This window comes from Rhea pennata, chromosome 18 (assembly GCF_028389875.1).
Source record: "Rhea pennata isolate bPtePen1 chromosome 18, bPtePen1.pri, whole genome shotgun sequence".
Lineage (NCBI taxonomy): Eukaryota > Metazoa > Chordata > Aves > Rheiformes > Rheidae > Rhea > Rhea pennata.
In genome coordinates, this window is record NC_084680.1 from 4,809,337 (window position 1) to 4,827,077 (window position 17,741).

The 17,741-nt window shown below is 44.1% G+C and overlaps 1 protein-coding gene across 1 annotated transcript in view; it reads left to right on the plus strand.

Moving 5' to 3' along the window:
* The window catches only part of CACNA1B (calcium voltage-gated channel subunit alpha1 B), a 306,587-nt gene that overhangs the window by 248,459 nt on the left and 40,387 nt on the right, over window positions 1-17,741 (plus strand). Inside the window, exons 29-34 of the mRNA XM_062591211.1 lie at window positions 67-268; window positions 1,898-2,062; window positions 2,902-3,012; window positions 3,168-3,260; window positions 13,289-13,405; window positions 17,199-17,264. Of these exons, the coding sequence (XP_062447195.1) occupies window positions 67-268; window positions 1,898-2,062; window positions 2,902-3,012; window positions 3,168-3,260; window positions 13,289-13,405; window positions 17,199-17,264 (754 nt within the window). The remainder of the gene's footprint in view (window positions 1-66; window positions 269-1,897; window positions 2,063-2,901; window positions 3,013-3,167; window positions 3,261-13,288; window positions 13,406-17,198; window positions 17,265-17,741) is intronic.

Here is a 17,741-nt window from a genome sequence, read left to right on the forward strand (position 1 = left end):
CAGGATATCATTGGTACTTCACACTGATTTCATTGACTTTTCTTCTCTCTTTGCGCTTGATTGCAGTGTGCTGAAGCACTCGGTGGATGCTACCTATGAGGAACAGGGTCCCAGCCCTGGCTACCGAATGGAAATGTCTATCTTTTATGTGGTGTATTTTGTTGTCTTCCCTTTTTTCTTTGTGAATATCTTTGTGGCGTTAATCATCATCACCTTCCAAGAGCAAGGAGATAAAGTGATGTCAGAATGCAGCCTAGAGAAAAATGAGGTACCCAAGTCTTCTGAATTTAGTGGCCATGGGAGTTAGCATCTGGGGGTTCAGACTGCTTTGATACTGATGGAATTTTACTCCTCATCCCTCCCCGGCCATGAGATACTGTAGACCAATTGTTATCTAAGAGAGAGACTAAAATATTGCATTAACACTGGGTGTACGGCAAGATGGGTTGAAGGTGAAATCTAAAGCAACTTAGAGACCAAAGAAATTACAGACTGCTTCATTTTTCGTATAGAAATGAAACCAGGGAGACTCCCTCAGTACTGTACTTCAGCTAAGCACTATCACATATTGCTGTGGACTGCACCTCTACTTCAAAATTAAGATAGTGTTGCATGTTAGCTCAAGTATGTGTGTGTGAAAGAGAGAGAGAAAAATGTGGCTTTTTAGTGACCAGTCATCAGAAATAAAATTGAAATACAGCTGGTACTGCCAGCCCAAGGAAAGCTCCTCTAACTAGGCTATTTTAGTGCCTGTCTAAGCCAGTGTCCTCCTGACAGCAGCCACAAGCAGATGTCTTGAGAAGGGAGTAAGAACAAGGCAAGCATATGAATAATGCTTTCCTTTGATACTCCTGTAAATGCTACCATTGTCAGCTCAGACACCTCCTGAGTTGGATATTGTTTCCTTGTAGTTAGTAGCCGTCTGTGTATCTTTTTTCCATGGATGTACCCGGTTTCCTCTTGAATCCATGTAGATTTTTAGCATCCACCGTATCCTTTGTCTAGGGTTCCACAGTTTCAACTACCTGCTATGTGAGAACTATCTCTTTTCATTTCTTTTGAAACTGGAAATTGATTTTTTTGGTTAAAAGAGATCTTTTAAATCACTGATTCATTAGTGCATTGTTTGTCCAAAATCAAAGCAGAATGTTTGGAGATGATTTATCCACTTTTTCAACCGAGCAAAAAATATTTTTCTTGAGATTTGCAGTATGAAAAGTTTTGAGATTTTGACTTATCTCAGTCCAAGATGAGAAAATGTTTCAGAATCAAAACTTCTTATGGGTAGAAACCACTTTTCTATACACTTTTCTACCCATAATAATGTGAACAGAAATTACCAACTAAGGATGTCTTTTAAGAGTCACCTAGCAATATTTGTTGGATAATTTTTCAGATGTATTTGGTTCACATTTCATCAAAGTTTTTAGTTGGACTGTTTTTGCTGTGTGAAACTCATGTATGCTTTCACACAATACTTTTTTTTAAGCACAGATAACATTTTTACTGATCCTCCAGTTTCTGTTTCTGGAACTACATAGCAGGATGAATTGGCAGAGTGTTTTCTGAAGTAAGCTGTGGATTTAAACTCACTTCCTTAAGTATGAAGGGTTCAGGACCTACTGTGAGCTAGACTGTGAAGAAGGGCCATCTCCTAGGACTGGAAGGGGCTGTGGGAGTCCAGCGTGGTTGGATGGTTCAGGGAGTGTCCAAAAGTGACAACGCTTTGGGGATCATGTTCTATATTCTACAGTAGTAGTCGATACTTGGGTTGTGTGGGAGAAACACAGAAGAGCGTCCCCTGCTAAATGCTCCCCTCATTCTCCCAGCAATATCCTGACTGATAGAGGATGCCAGCCCTTTTTTGTGTTCTTTTCAACCCATTTTTGTTTTGTAGAGGGCCTGCATAGACTTCGCCATAAGTGCCAAGCCACTGACCCGCTACATGCCTCAGAACAAGCAATCCTTTCAGTACAAGATGTGGAAATTTGTGGTGTCCCCTCCCTTTGAGTATTTTATCATGGTCATGATTGCACTCAATACTATTGTTCTGATGATGAAGGTTAGTGGGCTCTTACTGAATCTTCGTACCTTTGGGCTAGCAAATGTGGTGTTGTGGAGGCTTTGTACTCCGCATGTGAGACCCAGGGGGACCAAGAGGAACAACTGTCACTTCTAACCTTATTAATGTCACTTGTAGAGCCCTTATAGGATTCCTGTGCTCCCCACAGGCAAGTGGCTTAATTGTGCTGAAACACTGCAGGTAGCGTGCCCTGTTCAGCACTGGATTTGCTTGTGCTCCCTTCAGCTTCTTGCCAGCATGACTGAAACTCAGTGGACTGAACGCCTGAAGCTTCGTTACTCAAGGTTGCTCTAAATCCAGCAGTGTCAGTAAAACTGCACATACTTGCAGCAGTGTCAAGCTTCTGGAACATGTTCCATGTTGCCTAAAAGGAAGAGATGGAAACGGCTAGATATTGTGGATGAGTTCCCATGCTATCTCATGCCTAACTTAGAGTATCTTTACAGTCATGAGGTCACCATACTCTTAGGGTTTTCTGGCATACAACACAGTAATGTAGTTCTGCACTTGGCCTCAGTGTCTGAAAATGCCCTTCCTCCCTCCTGGTCCCCTTTGTGCTTGCAGGGAGATGTGTACCAGCAACAGTCTCCCAGCGCTAGGGGAATCCCCAGATGCCCACTTAGGATAACGTGTAGACAACATGTTACCTGGAGTGGCATGGGTAGTCATGTTGTAAACCAAAGTCTTACTTAAAGTGAGCACAGAATCCAGCACTAAAATGAGCAGGAGTCTTGCAGTCAGGCAAATCATCTGGGAATATTTTATTCTGTCATCATAAGTGATCTTCCAGTAACAGCCTTTCTTCCATCCTGGTTTAGTTCTATGATGCTCCAGAAGCATATGAAGAAATGTTGAAATGCCTGAATATTGTGTTTACATCCATGTTTTCCATGGAATGTGTGCTGAAGATCATTGCCTTTGGTGTGCTGGTATGTTCCTTCCTCATTTACTTTCAACTGTTTCTTCTTTACGTGAAATACTTGTATTTCACGATGCACTTTTAGAAGAAGCAAACCAAACATTGCTTTGCAAAAAGAGAATAACTTCTGGATCCCTCTATTCCCCTTGTGTTTTCATTTGGCAGAATTATTTCCGAGATGCCTGGAATGTCTTTGATTTTGTAACAGTATTGGGAAGTATTACTGATATTTTAGTAACAGAGATTGCGGTAAGTACAGTTTGTTCACTTTGTTTCATTTACCGACAAAGCTGTACCCTGTCAAGATGTTGCACCTTCTCCCTTCCAACCTTATTCCCTGGAATTCCTTCTGGGACTCATCGTGTGATGATGTCCTTGAGTGGCCCCGCAGACTATTTCCACTAGCTCTGCTCTTTCCACAGATATGAGCACCACTGCCTGCCCTAAAGGCAGTCGTGCAAAAAGCTCTGATGAGAATGACAGTGCTGGTAACTCTGCCAGGAAATAGTTTATCAGTCAGCAAAAGACTTTAACCCTGAGCCATCTTTTTTTGCCCATTTATGGAAAAATCTTGTAGAATTTAATAAAGAGGAAATATCAAAAGGGTCAAGAACAAGATTGCTCATTCATAGCTTGAGGTGCTTTGCAGAGCACATGCAAAAGTATCATCTCTGTCCCTCGGAGCTCATAGCCTGTCTTGATTATGGGTTAGAGAGTGAATGTGAGAAGAGGAGTGTAAAGAGGGGAGATGAGGGGAACGATAGTTGTGACCAGAGGTCATCAGTATGCACACTCTGGAGTGGGGGATCACAGTACCTCTCTGTTATCTGCACAAAAGAACAGACAACCTTGCCGAAGGATACACTGTCCAGCCCTAATATGCCTGCTGTATCCCTGCTAATGAATTTGGAGGTTACATTAACTGTGTGCAAACTCACCATTAAATTCTAGAGGACTTTTCCATAAAGGCGGCAAATGATTGACTCGAGACTTGGCAGCCTGATATTATCCAATTAATAAATTTGCTCCTCTCCTCTCCCAATGCCTGGTTATCTGATGATGCTGTATCTGTGTGTAATTTTAACTTTAGTGTAACTTTTTCTTCTCAGTCCCTTGGATTTATTTATAGAGCTCTTTTGTGTGTGCTGAGAACTCAGACTGTTCCCTTTTACACTAAAAGATGATGTTCCCTAGACTTCTTTACAGGACGTTCAGCTGGTGATGAAGAGCATATTACTGTTTCTAACAAAATATCTTATTATGCAACATCCTTGGTTTAAAAAAAGAAAAACACACACACACTAGAAAAACTTTTACTCCCTGCACAAATGGTGTTCTTTTAACAGCTGGTGAATCCTGGCTCATAAACTTTGGATTACCATTTCCTATTAATGCATAGCTTGCAACCAAGGTAAAGTCTCTCAGATTAAACACAACACTGGAACACAGGTACTGAATACTCACATCTTGGTCCCTCTGTTGTGGGACATGCTTTCTCGTTTGACTGAGGCACCCAAACCTTTGCCATGGTTTGAAAATTGGTGAAAATGTTTGAAAGTCGGCTACAAACACAGAGACTGATGCTTCTCTTCCACCTTCTCCTTTGTCCAGAAGGAAGCTGCACCATAAACTTGAAGACATTAAGGGAACCTGCAGTGTGTCTCCTTCAGGGAGGTGTCTCATTTGTAATGTCAAACCTGCACATTTTTTTATTAACATCATTCTTTGTGCAGGTATTTTGCAGGCATAAAGCAGCAGCTAGTAGCCATCGCTTTTGCCTGCTATCTGCTCAGCAGGTAGTGCTCAGTTCTCAGTTAGTAGGCTGTTAGAACTCCCTCCCTTTTCTGTAGATGATGACCCAGTGTTAGCGAGGTTCTCAGGTACGTAGACAGTCAGCTACGGGCTGGTTGGCTTGGGCTGGTGCACCAGAATTTAGCAAACACAAAGCCGCAGCGTGTCTGGGGCTCTGGACACACATCCCCAGCCTTTTGGGAGCAGCAGCTGCCTGCTGATGCCACTGCTGGTGTTTTAGGGACAAGAGCGACTCCGTGCTGCAAGAGCTTCTTTGTCCACTCCTTGTTTTTGGCCTGGAGAATGACCGTGTTCTTAGACAACCCCACTAGGGACTTGTGGCCTGTGGGAGCCTGGATGTACTGACGGAGTGATCTTGAGGCTGCTGGGACTGCCTGCGCCTTCCTTTCACGTTGTAATCCTTTCTTCGGTCTCCGCCATTAAAGACAGTAGAATGTCTCCTTGGGGATGCCTTTGGAGTAGCATGAAAAAACCTCTAAAAACGCAGCAAAATCCAAGAGGGTCAAACTTCCAAGCATCTTTACACCTTTCTTTTATCCTCCCAGGTGGTAATTGAGAGGCTTTTTGGTGTATGAGTGATTAGATCCATTAAGCCGAACCTTAGAGAGGACTGACTAACGAAATAGTTCAGTCGTTCTGCAGCATCTCCAGCAGCACATCACATTACAAAGCTGCTCGGATGAACATTTCTTTAATATATAACTCAGATGTCTGCCACTGCCACCCTTGCCTCTTGTTCCTGTCTTTCAATCAATAGACCTGTTTGATCTCTGCTTGCTGTCTTATGCAGCATTTGTATACAGACCATGTCTCCATTCTGCACATGTCCCTTCAGGACAGGCCCAGTGGTCCCTGATGCCTTCTTACTAGACTTCTTTTTCAAAACTTCTTCTATTTAGTTTTACTCTGATCTCTCCCTAGTGCATCTGTTGCATCCATCTGTGGCAGCACGCTCGTTGCTGGATAGCTTTGTAGCTGCTGGTGTACAAAAAGAAGTACTCACAGAATCATGTGTAATTACAAAAGCAATACTTTGCAACAGTGTCCCATAAGTTACATTTATAACATTACTTTTAATGGTAGCAAATAACTGCAGTATGTCATTCACAGAGCAGTTCATTTTGCTTCATCTAGTGGCTTGTACTAGGTTTATACCAGGATCCCTGCAGTGCTGCAAGCCTCTTCCCCTTCCAGTCCAGAGGAGAGTCTATAGTACTTGCTCTGGAAAACTGGGAGAGGGATCCAGAACTGTGCTCTGATCTCATTTTGATTATTCCACAATAGGTCGTAGCATGTGCTACGCTGGCCCACAGAGCTGCAAGGGAAACCTGAAAGGTCGCAAACCTGCATGGAAAACACCAGAACTGTTTTCCTGTCTGGAATGTGCAATGGTATGCGTATACCCTGGGAGGGTAACGCTTTCAACCGTCTTTGTATTATAAAATCCTGGATTGCAATCGCACCCAAGTTGCTTATATACTTCTGGAAATTCGAACTGATTAGAAAATGTGCAAAAAGGCAGGGAGTCCTGAAAAACCTCATCCCATGGTAGTGGTTGTGCTGTCTGCAGCAGCACGTGTTCCACAGAGCGCCACGGTGGAGTCTGCCGGGGGAGCGGAAAGGGGGTGCCTCCTTTACGAGGCACGCGCCAGGCATACGGTCTTGCATCTTCGTTATGCCGACCGGCTGGTTCTGCCCAGCCACTCTTTGCCCTTTACATTTGCAGGTAAGGGGGAGCAGTGACTAAGGACTGGGATGAACATCCACTCAGCACAAAATGCCGTAGCTAACGCTTATCCTCACTTGAGCGTTTTGGCTCTGTGCACGATCTGGGGTCCGGCAGCTGTCTGCCCTGTGACATCAGGGCCACTGCGTTACAGCGCTGATGCTAACCAAAGAGGAGAACAGGTCCTTGCTCTCCCTCCCCCGCCCAGAGCTCTGTCCCTGGTGGAGGACACCCTCTTTTCCTTTTGCCTCCCTCTGATTTCCAGCTCTCCTCCACTGATGAGCAGCAGTGCAGATATTGGGTGCCAGCCCTGATCAGTCCTTCCCTGCATGTCCAACTCTAAGTTATTACCCATCTGTTGCGTCCTTACGGGTTTCTCGGGCGCACAGAGAGGCCTAGGTGACGGTCATGACTTTGCTAACTGTGCACCATTAGTGTGCATACGTCCCCAGAACAAAATGGGAAGCCCTCCTACTCCGTGTGTGAGATGGGATACTTCCTGTGTATGATTCTGAGATCAGGCTAGCAAATATTTGCAGGAGTACAGGTTTCCTGCATTGCTAATCTATGGCTTTCCAATGATAAGTGGTCTCCAAGCTAAATAAATTTGCTCACCTGGGCAGCCTTACCTTGAGAGACTCAGCTTCCACCAGCCTTACTGCATCAGTACTTTTAACTCACTGAAGAGTAAAGATAAAAGGAGAAGAAATGTGTTGATTAATTGATTTATTTTAGTTTTATAGTCATGTCATATGTAATTTACTTTGTGAATGCAGTGGAATATATATATATTTTTTTATTTCCTTAGGCAAAAACATGTATGTCAGTTTTTTACCCTTTTAAAGTAACTAAAGTAAAACAGGTGGCATTAAGGAGAGAGAGTCTTCATGGACACGGCTGTGTGCCCATGGACGAGTACATGGCAAACTGACATCTATTTTTATGCCTGGAAATACAAAAAAACATACTGAGAAGTGTTTGTGAATTGTCTCCCAATTTGCATTACAAAATGAAATGCAAATGACAAGTGCACTGTCTGTGTTACCTTTAGGATTTCAAAATCTGTTTTGGTTTGAAGCATTTTTTAGTTTATAGAAGTATCATAAAATAACACACCCAAAAGCCCAACAGTTTTTTTTCCAGTGAAATTTTCAGAGTTTCCTTTTTTGCTTGTCCTGATTACTCATTTTCTCTTTTGTTTCCTGTTTTGTTCTTTATTTTCCTTATCTACCTGCTGAATCACGCCATCCAATCAACATACAATGCGAAAACCATGTCTCCGTCTGTATGTTGTGCACCTGCTGCTCAAAAAAATAAATTTGTAAATAATCTTGCAAATATCCATCCATGAAAACATCACATATAGGACACGGTTGGTTTCATTGAATTTAAACAATTATTTAAATTCTCTGCTTTTATTTTCTCTCGTTTTTCTTTAATTTAATTCGTTTTGATGAGATTTCCGATTGCACTGGTGAAAAAGCCTCACTGCAGCGTGCCTCAAAACTGGCTTCTGTTCTGCATCTTCTTCCCCTTGGCTAATTGGTGACGTGAGGCAAATGCAGTTACCAATAGCCTGTTCTCCGCTGCTTGTTACACCTGACTATGATAAAGGGGAGACTGACACTTGCTTTATTTTGGTGGAAAATTGAATGAGAATAGGAGGGAAGGATGCTTCTGGATGACCTGGAGTAGAGAAGATTGGCTGGCTGGGAAACCCTTCATTTTGTAAGTGGAGGTACCAAATCCAGTTCTAAGAAACCATTTTTGTTTTTGTTTTTTTTTTTACGATGAGATGTGTTGAGCTTTCTGCAGAGGGAAGCAGTTCATTTAAGAGGACTGTCTTACAGGTATTTTAAGCCCATGGTTTACACTGTATTGTAAGGCAAAAATACTGTTGAAGTGGTTACAGACTTGCTTCCCTCAAATTAAAAGAACAGTCAGAGGAAAGTGATTTTATTCGACTTTGAAAACTCTTTGTGTATCTAAGTATTTTGTCACCGCAGTGGACACAGAGAGTCCCTGGATGCAAAAGCAAGCATGTCAAGTAAAATATATAAACCACGTTATAAATAGGGTTGAAAGGTGCTGCGATGCTAACGTAATGCCTACTTCGGAAGATGTCTTTGGAAATACTAGTATTTGTCTCTGAAAATCATAAATTTAACAAAAGAGGGCTAATAAGGAAAAATACAATTAAGAACTAAATTCTGACATTCTTAATTATCCTGAATATAGTTAATAACACAGATGAGATGATAAAATTTATTAAAAATATATGGTTGGTCACCTGGCAGCACCCCTTGGATATGTGTTGACTTAGCATTTGGACTTTCTGTTGCACAGTTGCTCTTTCATCAGAGAGCGAATCAGTGTTAGTCTTCCTGACAGGTTGCAAATACATATCACTGTGTTTGCTTAATGGCCACGTAAGGAAATTTTCTGCTAGGAGGGGACAGAGAAGAAAAAGATGGTTTAAAAGTTAAAATTCTCAAAGTACAGTCTGAGAAAGGGATCCTGCACCTGCTTTACAGAACCTGCAACATTACGGATGTGTAGAAGTGCTGAGGAGGTTGCTGTACGATTCGGCTTGGTGTGCCCTGGGTCCAAACAGCCCAGGTAAATGCTCTAAGCATCAGCTGCGCACATGATATATACTGGAAAAAAATCAGCTTATCTCTATCTGTCAAAATTTTGGCCTTGTTGGTGTCCATATTGCAGCTTGAAGACGTATCTGTTGATCCTGCAAACAGTCTCTTTGGTCGTGCATCCAGGCCCAGGCTCCTTCCATCACATGGAGTCCAAGATGTGTCCAAGCTAAAATCGGGCCTCTGGAGCACCATGTTGCCCTCTGGAGCTGTCTTTCTCCCCCCGTTGCTTGCAATGGGTGCCTACCATGGCTACGGCAGGAACACATAAGTTGAAAAGTAGTCAAGAAGGAAGAGAGATTTGGGCATCACGTGTTTATAAAATCATCTTTCCAGCATTTCCAGCTGAGGGCAAAAGGATGCAGTGTGCCTGTAACAGCAGAGTCCCCACGACTCTGAGACTGTGGCAAAAATTGTCAGTCTCTTAAAATGAGCAAGACTTTTCTCTGAGCTTCAAAGGAAGCCAAGATCCTATGCAAGATTCAGGAGCTCTTTGTGGGTACTGTTAATGTTAAAAACATTTGCATGGAAACAAGAACTACTCATTAGGGATCTTTCATGTGCTTAAAGACAGTTTCCTCGATGGTAGTTTCTTAGCAATGTAGATCAGTTCTTGTTATTTTCTAGCTGTAGAGAACTGCCTTTTTGGCTTGGCCAGACTCCTCCTCTCACAGCTCTGCGACTTTGGGCGAGCAACTTTGGGTGAGCAACTTGGGAGAGTTTGAAAACAGTGAAAAATCTGAAGTTCCAAGCCCTTTCCTTTTATTTTTCTTATTTGTTCTGCCACTGGGCTGCAAAAAGAAGTGAGCAGCCTAAGTTGTGGTGAGCTTATTTTATGGGAGTGCAATGTAACCTCCTTCACCAAATCCTGCAGAGCACCTCCAGCTGCGGCATGAAAAATTCAAATTCCCATTTCACGTTTAAAAATCTAAAACACTCTAAACCCCCTGAGCTGGACATGCTGCTGCTGATGTGCAGGACACAGAAGACTCCACATTCCTGTCAAGAGAGTGCACAGCTCCCACGTCAGGGAGTAAAGGCAGGAGTGAAACTATTCAGAGGCTGGAGATATCAAAGGATTGAGGTAACAGCCCTGTGCCATATTCATCATGGCTGTTCTTCTTTTTCACTATGGAAATTAGCCTAAGAAAGGGCAAAAAAACCCCAGGTTGCTCATGCCTTTGCAGCAAGAGAGGCCAGTTCTTCATCTTGGATGTCTCTGCTCCTTGTTTCCCTCTCCTCTCTTCCTCTGCAGCAAGCTGCTGGGACGTTTTGCACAGGGGAGCTTCTGTCACTCTCCTCCTGTCGTGGGATGTGATGACTTTGCCAGGTCATGCACAGACACCTGAGCTGGAAACATCATTCAGCCCCAGTTGGTCCTGCTAGTCCTTGAGTGGATCATACAATCATAAAGCAGCGTTGCCTCTTCTGAGAATCGGTCAGCCCTTAGCAACTGTGCAACAGAAAAACAAATAAAACCTCAGAGAGAACGAGCTTGATAATCCATATCATGATCGTTTGTGTGTCACATGTTACAGAGATAGCCAAGTAGAAGGAAAGTTGATGCAAAACACCACTGTACACAAGAAATATCGCAATGTGGAGTTTCCCCTTTAATTGCATGCAATTCTAATACCTGCCTGGACAGTTTAGTTGTTGAAGGACGGGTTTTCTACGCACTGTGCTGAGGGTTACACACGCGGAGCCCTTTCATGCATCACTGTGGCGTGTGTAATTTGGCCTTCCTACGAATAGCGCAGAGAACAGTCCTTCGGAAGTTCTGTAGATGTTGATGAAGTGGGATTTTCCTGGGTTGCTGGTGATTCCCCATGGAGCTGATGTTGTCACTGCATTTTTAGGAAATGGCAGTGCATGAGTCAAAAAGGAAGAGTTTGAGGTTGGACTTAAAAAAAAAAAAAAAAAAAAAAAAAAAAAAAAAAAAGAAAAACAAAGAAAAAGAAACCCTGAACTGTTGATCCCTCCAAGTCTCACTTTGTACGGGGATAGCCTACGTTAAGTGCGACTTTGCAGTCAGCATAGACCAAAACATGTTAAACGTCATGTGAGCTGTGATTATAAGACTATGCTAAAGCCTGAGCAAAATAGTGTTTTTGGCGTTTATCTGTAATAACACGGGAGGAGGGCAGCAAGACAGGTTGCCTGTGCTGACGCTGCCGTGCACCCAGCAGCGCCCCGTGGAACACGCCAGCCTCGTGCACGGGAAGGATTTGGCTCCACCGTTGCCCTGAAGGTAACAATTTGTCGGACTTGCAGGCCTGGTTGCTGTGGATGTTTTGTGCTCCATAAGGCCTGCTGCCGTTCCTTCTGGTGGAGAACCTGTCCAGGACTGGAGCAGGCTCTGGGTTAAAGCTTGATATCAACCTGAGACTGCACCATAGCCAGAGCAGGGGCATGGGGCAGACAAGCTAGGGACCAGGTTATCGGAGTTACCCTCATCACCTAAGTGCAGTCAGAGTCTGACAGCTCCCTACCCCCCAACATACACTTCTTACCCAGCCCTTACCTCCTAAGGTGAGTTCAACTCGTATTTGGTAAAGGGACGGTAACCTATACAAAAAACAAAAGCTGATGCGAAGAGACAGACATTGAATTTTTAGCACCCATTTTACTGACCTTGAACAACCCAGGGGAATCCTTGCTCGTGTTTTGCCTGCTAGCGCTGCTTTCTGTTGCTGACTTGAATGAGCTCAATGTCGTCTGCTCTTTCATGGAACATATCTGTGCTTTTCTCTTTTCTCTTTATTTGAGGACTGAGTCTGATATACAGTCTGTGCCTAACTCTGAGCTGCTTGCATTTTTAACATGAGAGAAACCGAGTGCATGCCTGAGATCGATTTCTTGAACTCTTTGATGGGATTGGTGGAATGCAATGCTAATGGCCCAAAATCTAAGCTGGCATTTAAATAAATAAATAGATCCAACAAGCCCCCCAAAACTCAGCATGGGCTCTGTAGCCAAATGAGCAAGAAGCGTGGGTCAGTTTGATATGATTGGGCATCTTCTGGTAAAATAACACAAGGGAAAAACTATTTTTGCTCATCTTTACCAGCAAGTGCTCTTCATGGCTGTATTTTCCCTTCTGCTGCTTGATAGTTTAAAAAGTGGGATATTTTCTTTCTTCAGCTAATTCAGTCAAATAAGTGGCTGTGATCAGAGCTTCACACCTAAGTGAATTGGAATCAGTACAGAAAGGGAGGATATTTTAAATCTCCTCTAAGTAGGAGGGCAAGAGGGATCTGGCTTTTGCATGTTTTGTTTTGGAAAGAACCCTCTCTAGATTAGCTCATTGGGGCAAGCAATCTTTTTTTCCATTAAGAACAGAAAAAATGGGATGTGGGAGAAAGAATCACACAAAGCAAATGAAAATCACAATCCGTCTCCAGCATTTCTTTGATCCACCTGCAATGACATATATAACAGTAATAAAAAATCAGCAGGTTCCTAAGGCATCATCCTGCTGTTGAACACTTAACCTTCCCCAGTTAATTTACTACCAGTGATCCAGCTTTCAGACAGTCTTACTAGTGCCATTTCTCCTTGATGAGCCTGTCCAGTCATGTGTAGTGTAAATACTTAAAACCACCAGGTTAGAAAACATCCTTATTCTATTAAGGATGTTTTAATGTTCACTGGACAACGTCTTTCTTTGTTATGGTAGAGTCCGTTACAACTGTCTTGGCTCAACTTCAATTCATTGTACAAAGCAAACTGACCAAGACTTCAAAACAATCTTATTTTTTATGAAATGATGATATGGCAGCATTACCTCTCCCCAGTTCACTAGAGGGAGAAAATCTGCCTTACTCCAAGAAAACAAGGACTCCATGGACAGCGTGAAAGGGCTATTTCCTTTTTTACTATTGACCCAGTAGTAGAGGGGAGGGCTCTTGTGGAGAGGGATTTTCTCATACTTGCTGCATGTGGAGTGATCTGCACTGACGAATGTTTCTTTTGGAAGGTTTTCTGGTGGCCGATTTGCTGCTTAGATCGTGAAGCTGGTAATTTTAATTTCTTTTTTGCGGGCTGTGGTTTCTAATCGCGTTAATTTCTGAAGGACACAAAACCTTTACTTTCCGCAGGACAACTTCATCAACCTCAGCTTCCTGCGGCTCTTCAGGGCAGCGAGGCTTATCAAGCTCCTTCGCCAGGGTTACACTATCCGCATCTTACTCTGGACGTTTGTGCAGTCTTTTAAGGTGAGTGGCAGGCAGGCTGGTGGGAGGAGAGATGGAGGGGAAATAACGCTTTGCGCTTCTCTAGCATCTCCTGTAGAGTAGCAGAGAGCTTCTCTCCGTCTCTACGAGGGAACTGCGGTAATGCTCATTTTGCAGAAAGGTTAACTGGTTTGCACGGAGCATCCAGCGAACGCTACAGGTGCTGAGCTTTCGGAAGATCAGTCTGAAAGCCAGTTTTAGCTGCCCACACAGTCAGGACAAGAGGGCTAAGCTCAGGTTCCCGTCTTAACTGCTACAAAAATCTCAATGGCAAAGTCTTGAGAGTCAGGCATTAGAGTGAGGAAACGATGATACAGCTAGTAAGTGCTTTCATGCCCACTTTTTGCCTGCAGCAAATGCAAAGTTAGCTCTCTTTCACTGAGGGTTAAATGAATTTATCTTACCTCCTATTTGTGCAGATTAAGAGATAGCCAATTGCCTTCCTTTAGTGGAGGGGGGGGGTAACTTGTTAAGCCAGAATAATTTGCTCATGTGTGTCAGGCTTGCCAGAATTAAAAGAGGCAAAACCAAAATCATTGCCTTTTGGTAATATAAAATGTGAAGTTGTATAACGTGAGGGTCTGTTTTGATGTTGGGGAGGATTACAAACAGGATTTTGTTTTTTAAAGGCAAGACAGCTGCCTCCTCTGGTTCCCAGCTCGCCCTCTCGACGCCGCGTGTCAGCCCACCTCTGTGGCTGGCCTGGCCGGTGCAGGGGCTGCCCAGCTGTGGTGGCTGGGGGCAGCACTTCTGGGCTGAATGCCACCACCTCGTGTTGTCAGACAGCAGCCTTGCAGCACCCCGGTTCTCAGCCCAAGTTTAGCTTTGGGTTTGCTGCTTGCATGGCAGATCTGAATAGGAGCCTGTGTGCCCTAAAGCTGGTCATTTTTAACAGCTGTCAACTGGTTTGCAGCCATTTCCACAGCTTGTTGTGTTTTAATGCTGTTTTTAGGGTACAGTCAAGTTCTACAGTGCAGAAAAGAGAGCATTTAATCTGAAATCATACTTTCTGTAGCATTCATGTTGAGCTCTAATACACTATTATTTTTTCACTGTGCAACCTTAGGGCACAGAAGCCCAGTCCCACTCCTCTAAGGTAATTACATGTGATCCCTGTCCCAGCAGGCATTCAATCACCCTAGCCTCCAGAAATCTTGCAGTAGAAAGATTTTTGCAGAATAAGTAGAATGATTTGGGAAAGCAAAGCACAACAAGGTCAAGGAGCTGCTGAAGACGGCTCTGCTTGCTAGCTCACAGCCGTGGGAGCTAACTTCTTGCTGGCAGTGTGCCATGCTCCTGAGCTCTGCCCATGCGTACGGTGGGTGGCTCTGGGGATCTGGGAGCCATATGTCAGTCTTGGTAATGCATCTTGCCTTCTTCTGGGTTGAACTCTTCAATCTGCCACCTAGGTCTCTGGGTGATAGCATATGCTCTGGTGCTGTCGCAAGATCTGCGCAGCTTGACTGCAGATCAGTGTAACATCAGGGTATCTTGCATGGTGCTTTCTGGACTGCCTTACTAAGGCAATTCATATTTAATAATGCACAGAAAGTGTCTGGGTACAGTGTAACTATTTTCTTTTGTTCCAGCTGCAGTTTGAGATACAGCGTGGAGTCTGAGTCAAAATGATGCAGAGAGGTTATTTTAGGTGGTAACACTGCAGGAAAGAGTACTTTCTCCAAAAATGGCAAAAACATTTTAAGAGACAAGAGGTGTTTCTGTTCCACAGTTGAGAGACATGCTAGGCAGCTCTGTCCACACTGGCCTGGGAGCGCTGGACAGACACATGCCCACTCTGAAAGCATCTGGGACAGGCAGCTCAGGTACAATGCTGAGCGAGCACAGCTATTGCTGAGGCGGAGCTGCCGGAGAGGGTAGTTTATACCAGGTATCTTAGTCTAGAGAGGCAAAAAGTTTTTAGAGGGTGGAAATGGGAATGTAGTGATTGCTTCTTTGAACAAGTGATTTGGAGAGAGAATCATAGGCATCCTTGGTAGCTTCTAACAGGCACCATCAGGGAGGTGGTTCTATGTACACTGTATCTGCAGACTCTTTGAGCAACATTGGGTTGGCAGCTGGTGTTCTCACATCCAAATTTTGCATTATGCTTTCACCTAGCCGTCAAACAGCTTGTGGAAAAGGACAGTGATTCTGGGGCTTGCTTTGCCTTAGAGGACATACCATGAAATTCATTAGGCAGCATTTTCCTAAAGGATCGAGGGGGCTGTCTTTGCTGCTTTTCTTATCTTAAAACTAACCAGGAATACTGCAGCCAAGTGAGTCTTTATTGGCAGCTGAGACATGAGTCTGGAGATACGAGGTGTTCCCACTCAAGAGAGGCTAGTTCTGTGTCCTTGGACTGGCTGGATTTTGAGAGAGGGTTCATCCAAGGCCTATGCCTTGGTTTCTAAGAGATTTGGGCAGCTGCCAGGTCATGAATATATTTGTAATGATGCAAACCAAAGTACACCATTCCAGAGATGTTTGAGAAGTGCCCTGCACTCAAAAACTGTACTTGACCTGAGCTACAGCCATCCTCTGCCCCCAGTGCATGAGGATCAAAGCAGGGGAAGACAAACTGGCCATCTCTCCCCTACGCTGACTCAGGACCAGGGCAGGGAGCACAGATCAGGTGCCTAGGTCAGTTTGGGTTGTGATACAGCTCATGTGGCTGTAGAGCTGCAGGACCAAAGTGTCAGCATGACAGTGCTCAAGCAGGCTGCACAGACATCTCAGCGGCGTCTGCTGGCTCGAGGATCTGCCTGTGCTCTGTCACACACTCCAGAGTTGCCACGTCAGTGACGAGCCTATCCTTGAGCTAGGTGAGGCCGGTTATTCCACCTAGCCTGACTACCTACATGAGTTTGTGTTTCCTGACTGCTACTGCAGTCAGAGCCCTCTTCAGTGTAATCCTGGTTATTTCTGAGGCATTCAGTGCAAAGCGCCAGCCCCTGATGCACAGCTAGACCAGCTCGCTGGCCATGTGTGGAGTTCCTTGGCCTCCTTTTCCACCCCTTTCTGAACTGCTGTTCTTTGTCCCTCATGCAAAGATGCTCAGCAGAAACTGAATCGGTCCTTTGCCTTGTGTTTCTTACTGGGCTCTCAGAGGGGCTGGAGGACTGAACTGCATGGCATGACTCTTGCCCTGGACAAGGGTCTAATCCTAAGGCAGCAACTTCTCATTTTTTTCAGCTATTACTAAACAAAGAGTCATTAACTACTACTTCATTCAGCTGGAGTGAAAGTAGTTATTGCTCCCAGCTTGGCCAACATAATTATATTGTAGCCCTCACTGATTTTCTCACTAAAACTCAAGTTTTTGTCCTCTGGAGAGTGCAATCCATACCTATTTCAGAGCCAAAACTTGTTGCTTCTTGGATATTTTTTTTTCTCTTACTGAATGTACAGCAGGAACTTTAGAGATTAATGTTTATCTCTGCGTAATTATGTATAGGAAGTGTCAGTGCCTGTCATTGGCTTTGGTCCTTGCCATGAAGTTTATTATTGTGTTTTCTCTGGTTACTACTTATCTGTTTGCAAGGATGTATATAGAGAGAGGTCTTGGAGAACATCCAGATTGATTTGTAATCGATGAATAGCTGGTTCCAGAGATTTATGTCCTGAAGTTCACCCTTGCCAGAATTGCTCATCTCTTCTTAGCTCCTTCATCCAAAGGACAAGCGATGTAAAGAAATGTTATGTAGCCCCGGAGCTGAATAGTACCAGCTGATGCATACGTTTCCTGTTGTTAATTCTGCCTTCTCATTTTCCACAGGCTTTGCCTTATGTGTGTCTTCTCATTGCAATGCTCTTCTTCATCTATGCCATTATTGGCATGCAGGTAAAACTTCACTTTTAATACTGACCGCAAGTAGCTTGGTTTTGTTCTGCCGGTTCTGGATGCAAACGGGCTACTGCCTCTGCAGCAGGCTCAATACCTGCCTAAAGATAAGGCAAAAAGTTCTTGTCTGGTGCCAGGTGAACTAAAAATGCAAAGAAAGCCACTTTTTCTACCCTTACTACCAGATGTTGTGTTGAACATGACTCCAGCACAGACAAATATTCCTGGCTGCACATTACGAGAGCATGAACAGGCGAACCAGCTGCCACGGGTTAGGAAGCTGCGGGGCCGCAGCCACGTGCGTGGGCTTGGGCACACGTTCCTCCCTGGGGGCAGGCCGCATACAGTTCTGTGGGGTAAGAGTGTGGGAAAGGGCTGGTAGCAGACAGCTGTTCACACACGGCACTTTTCTGAAAAGAAATGCGAAAATTTTTGTGGCCTATGCTGGACCTGCATTTGGACCCTGTGGCGTTGGAA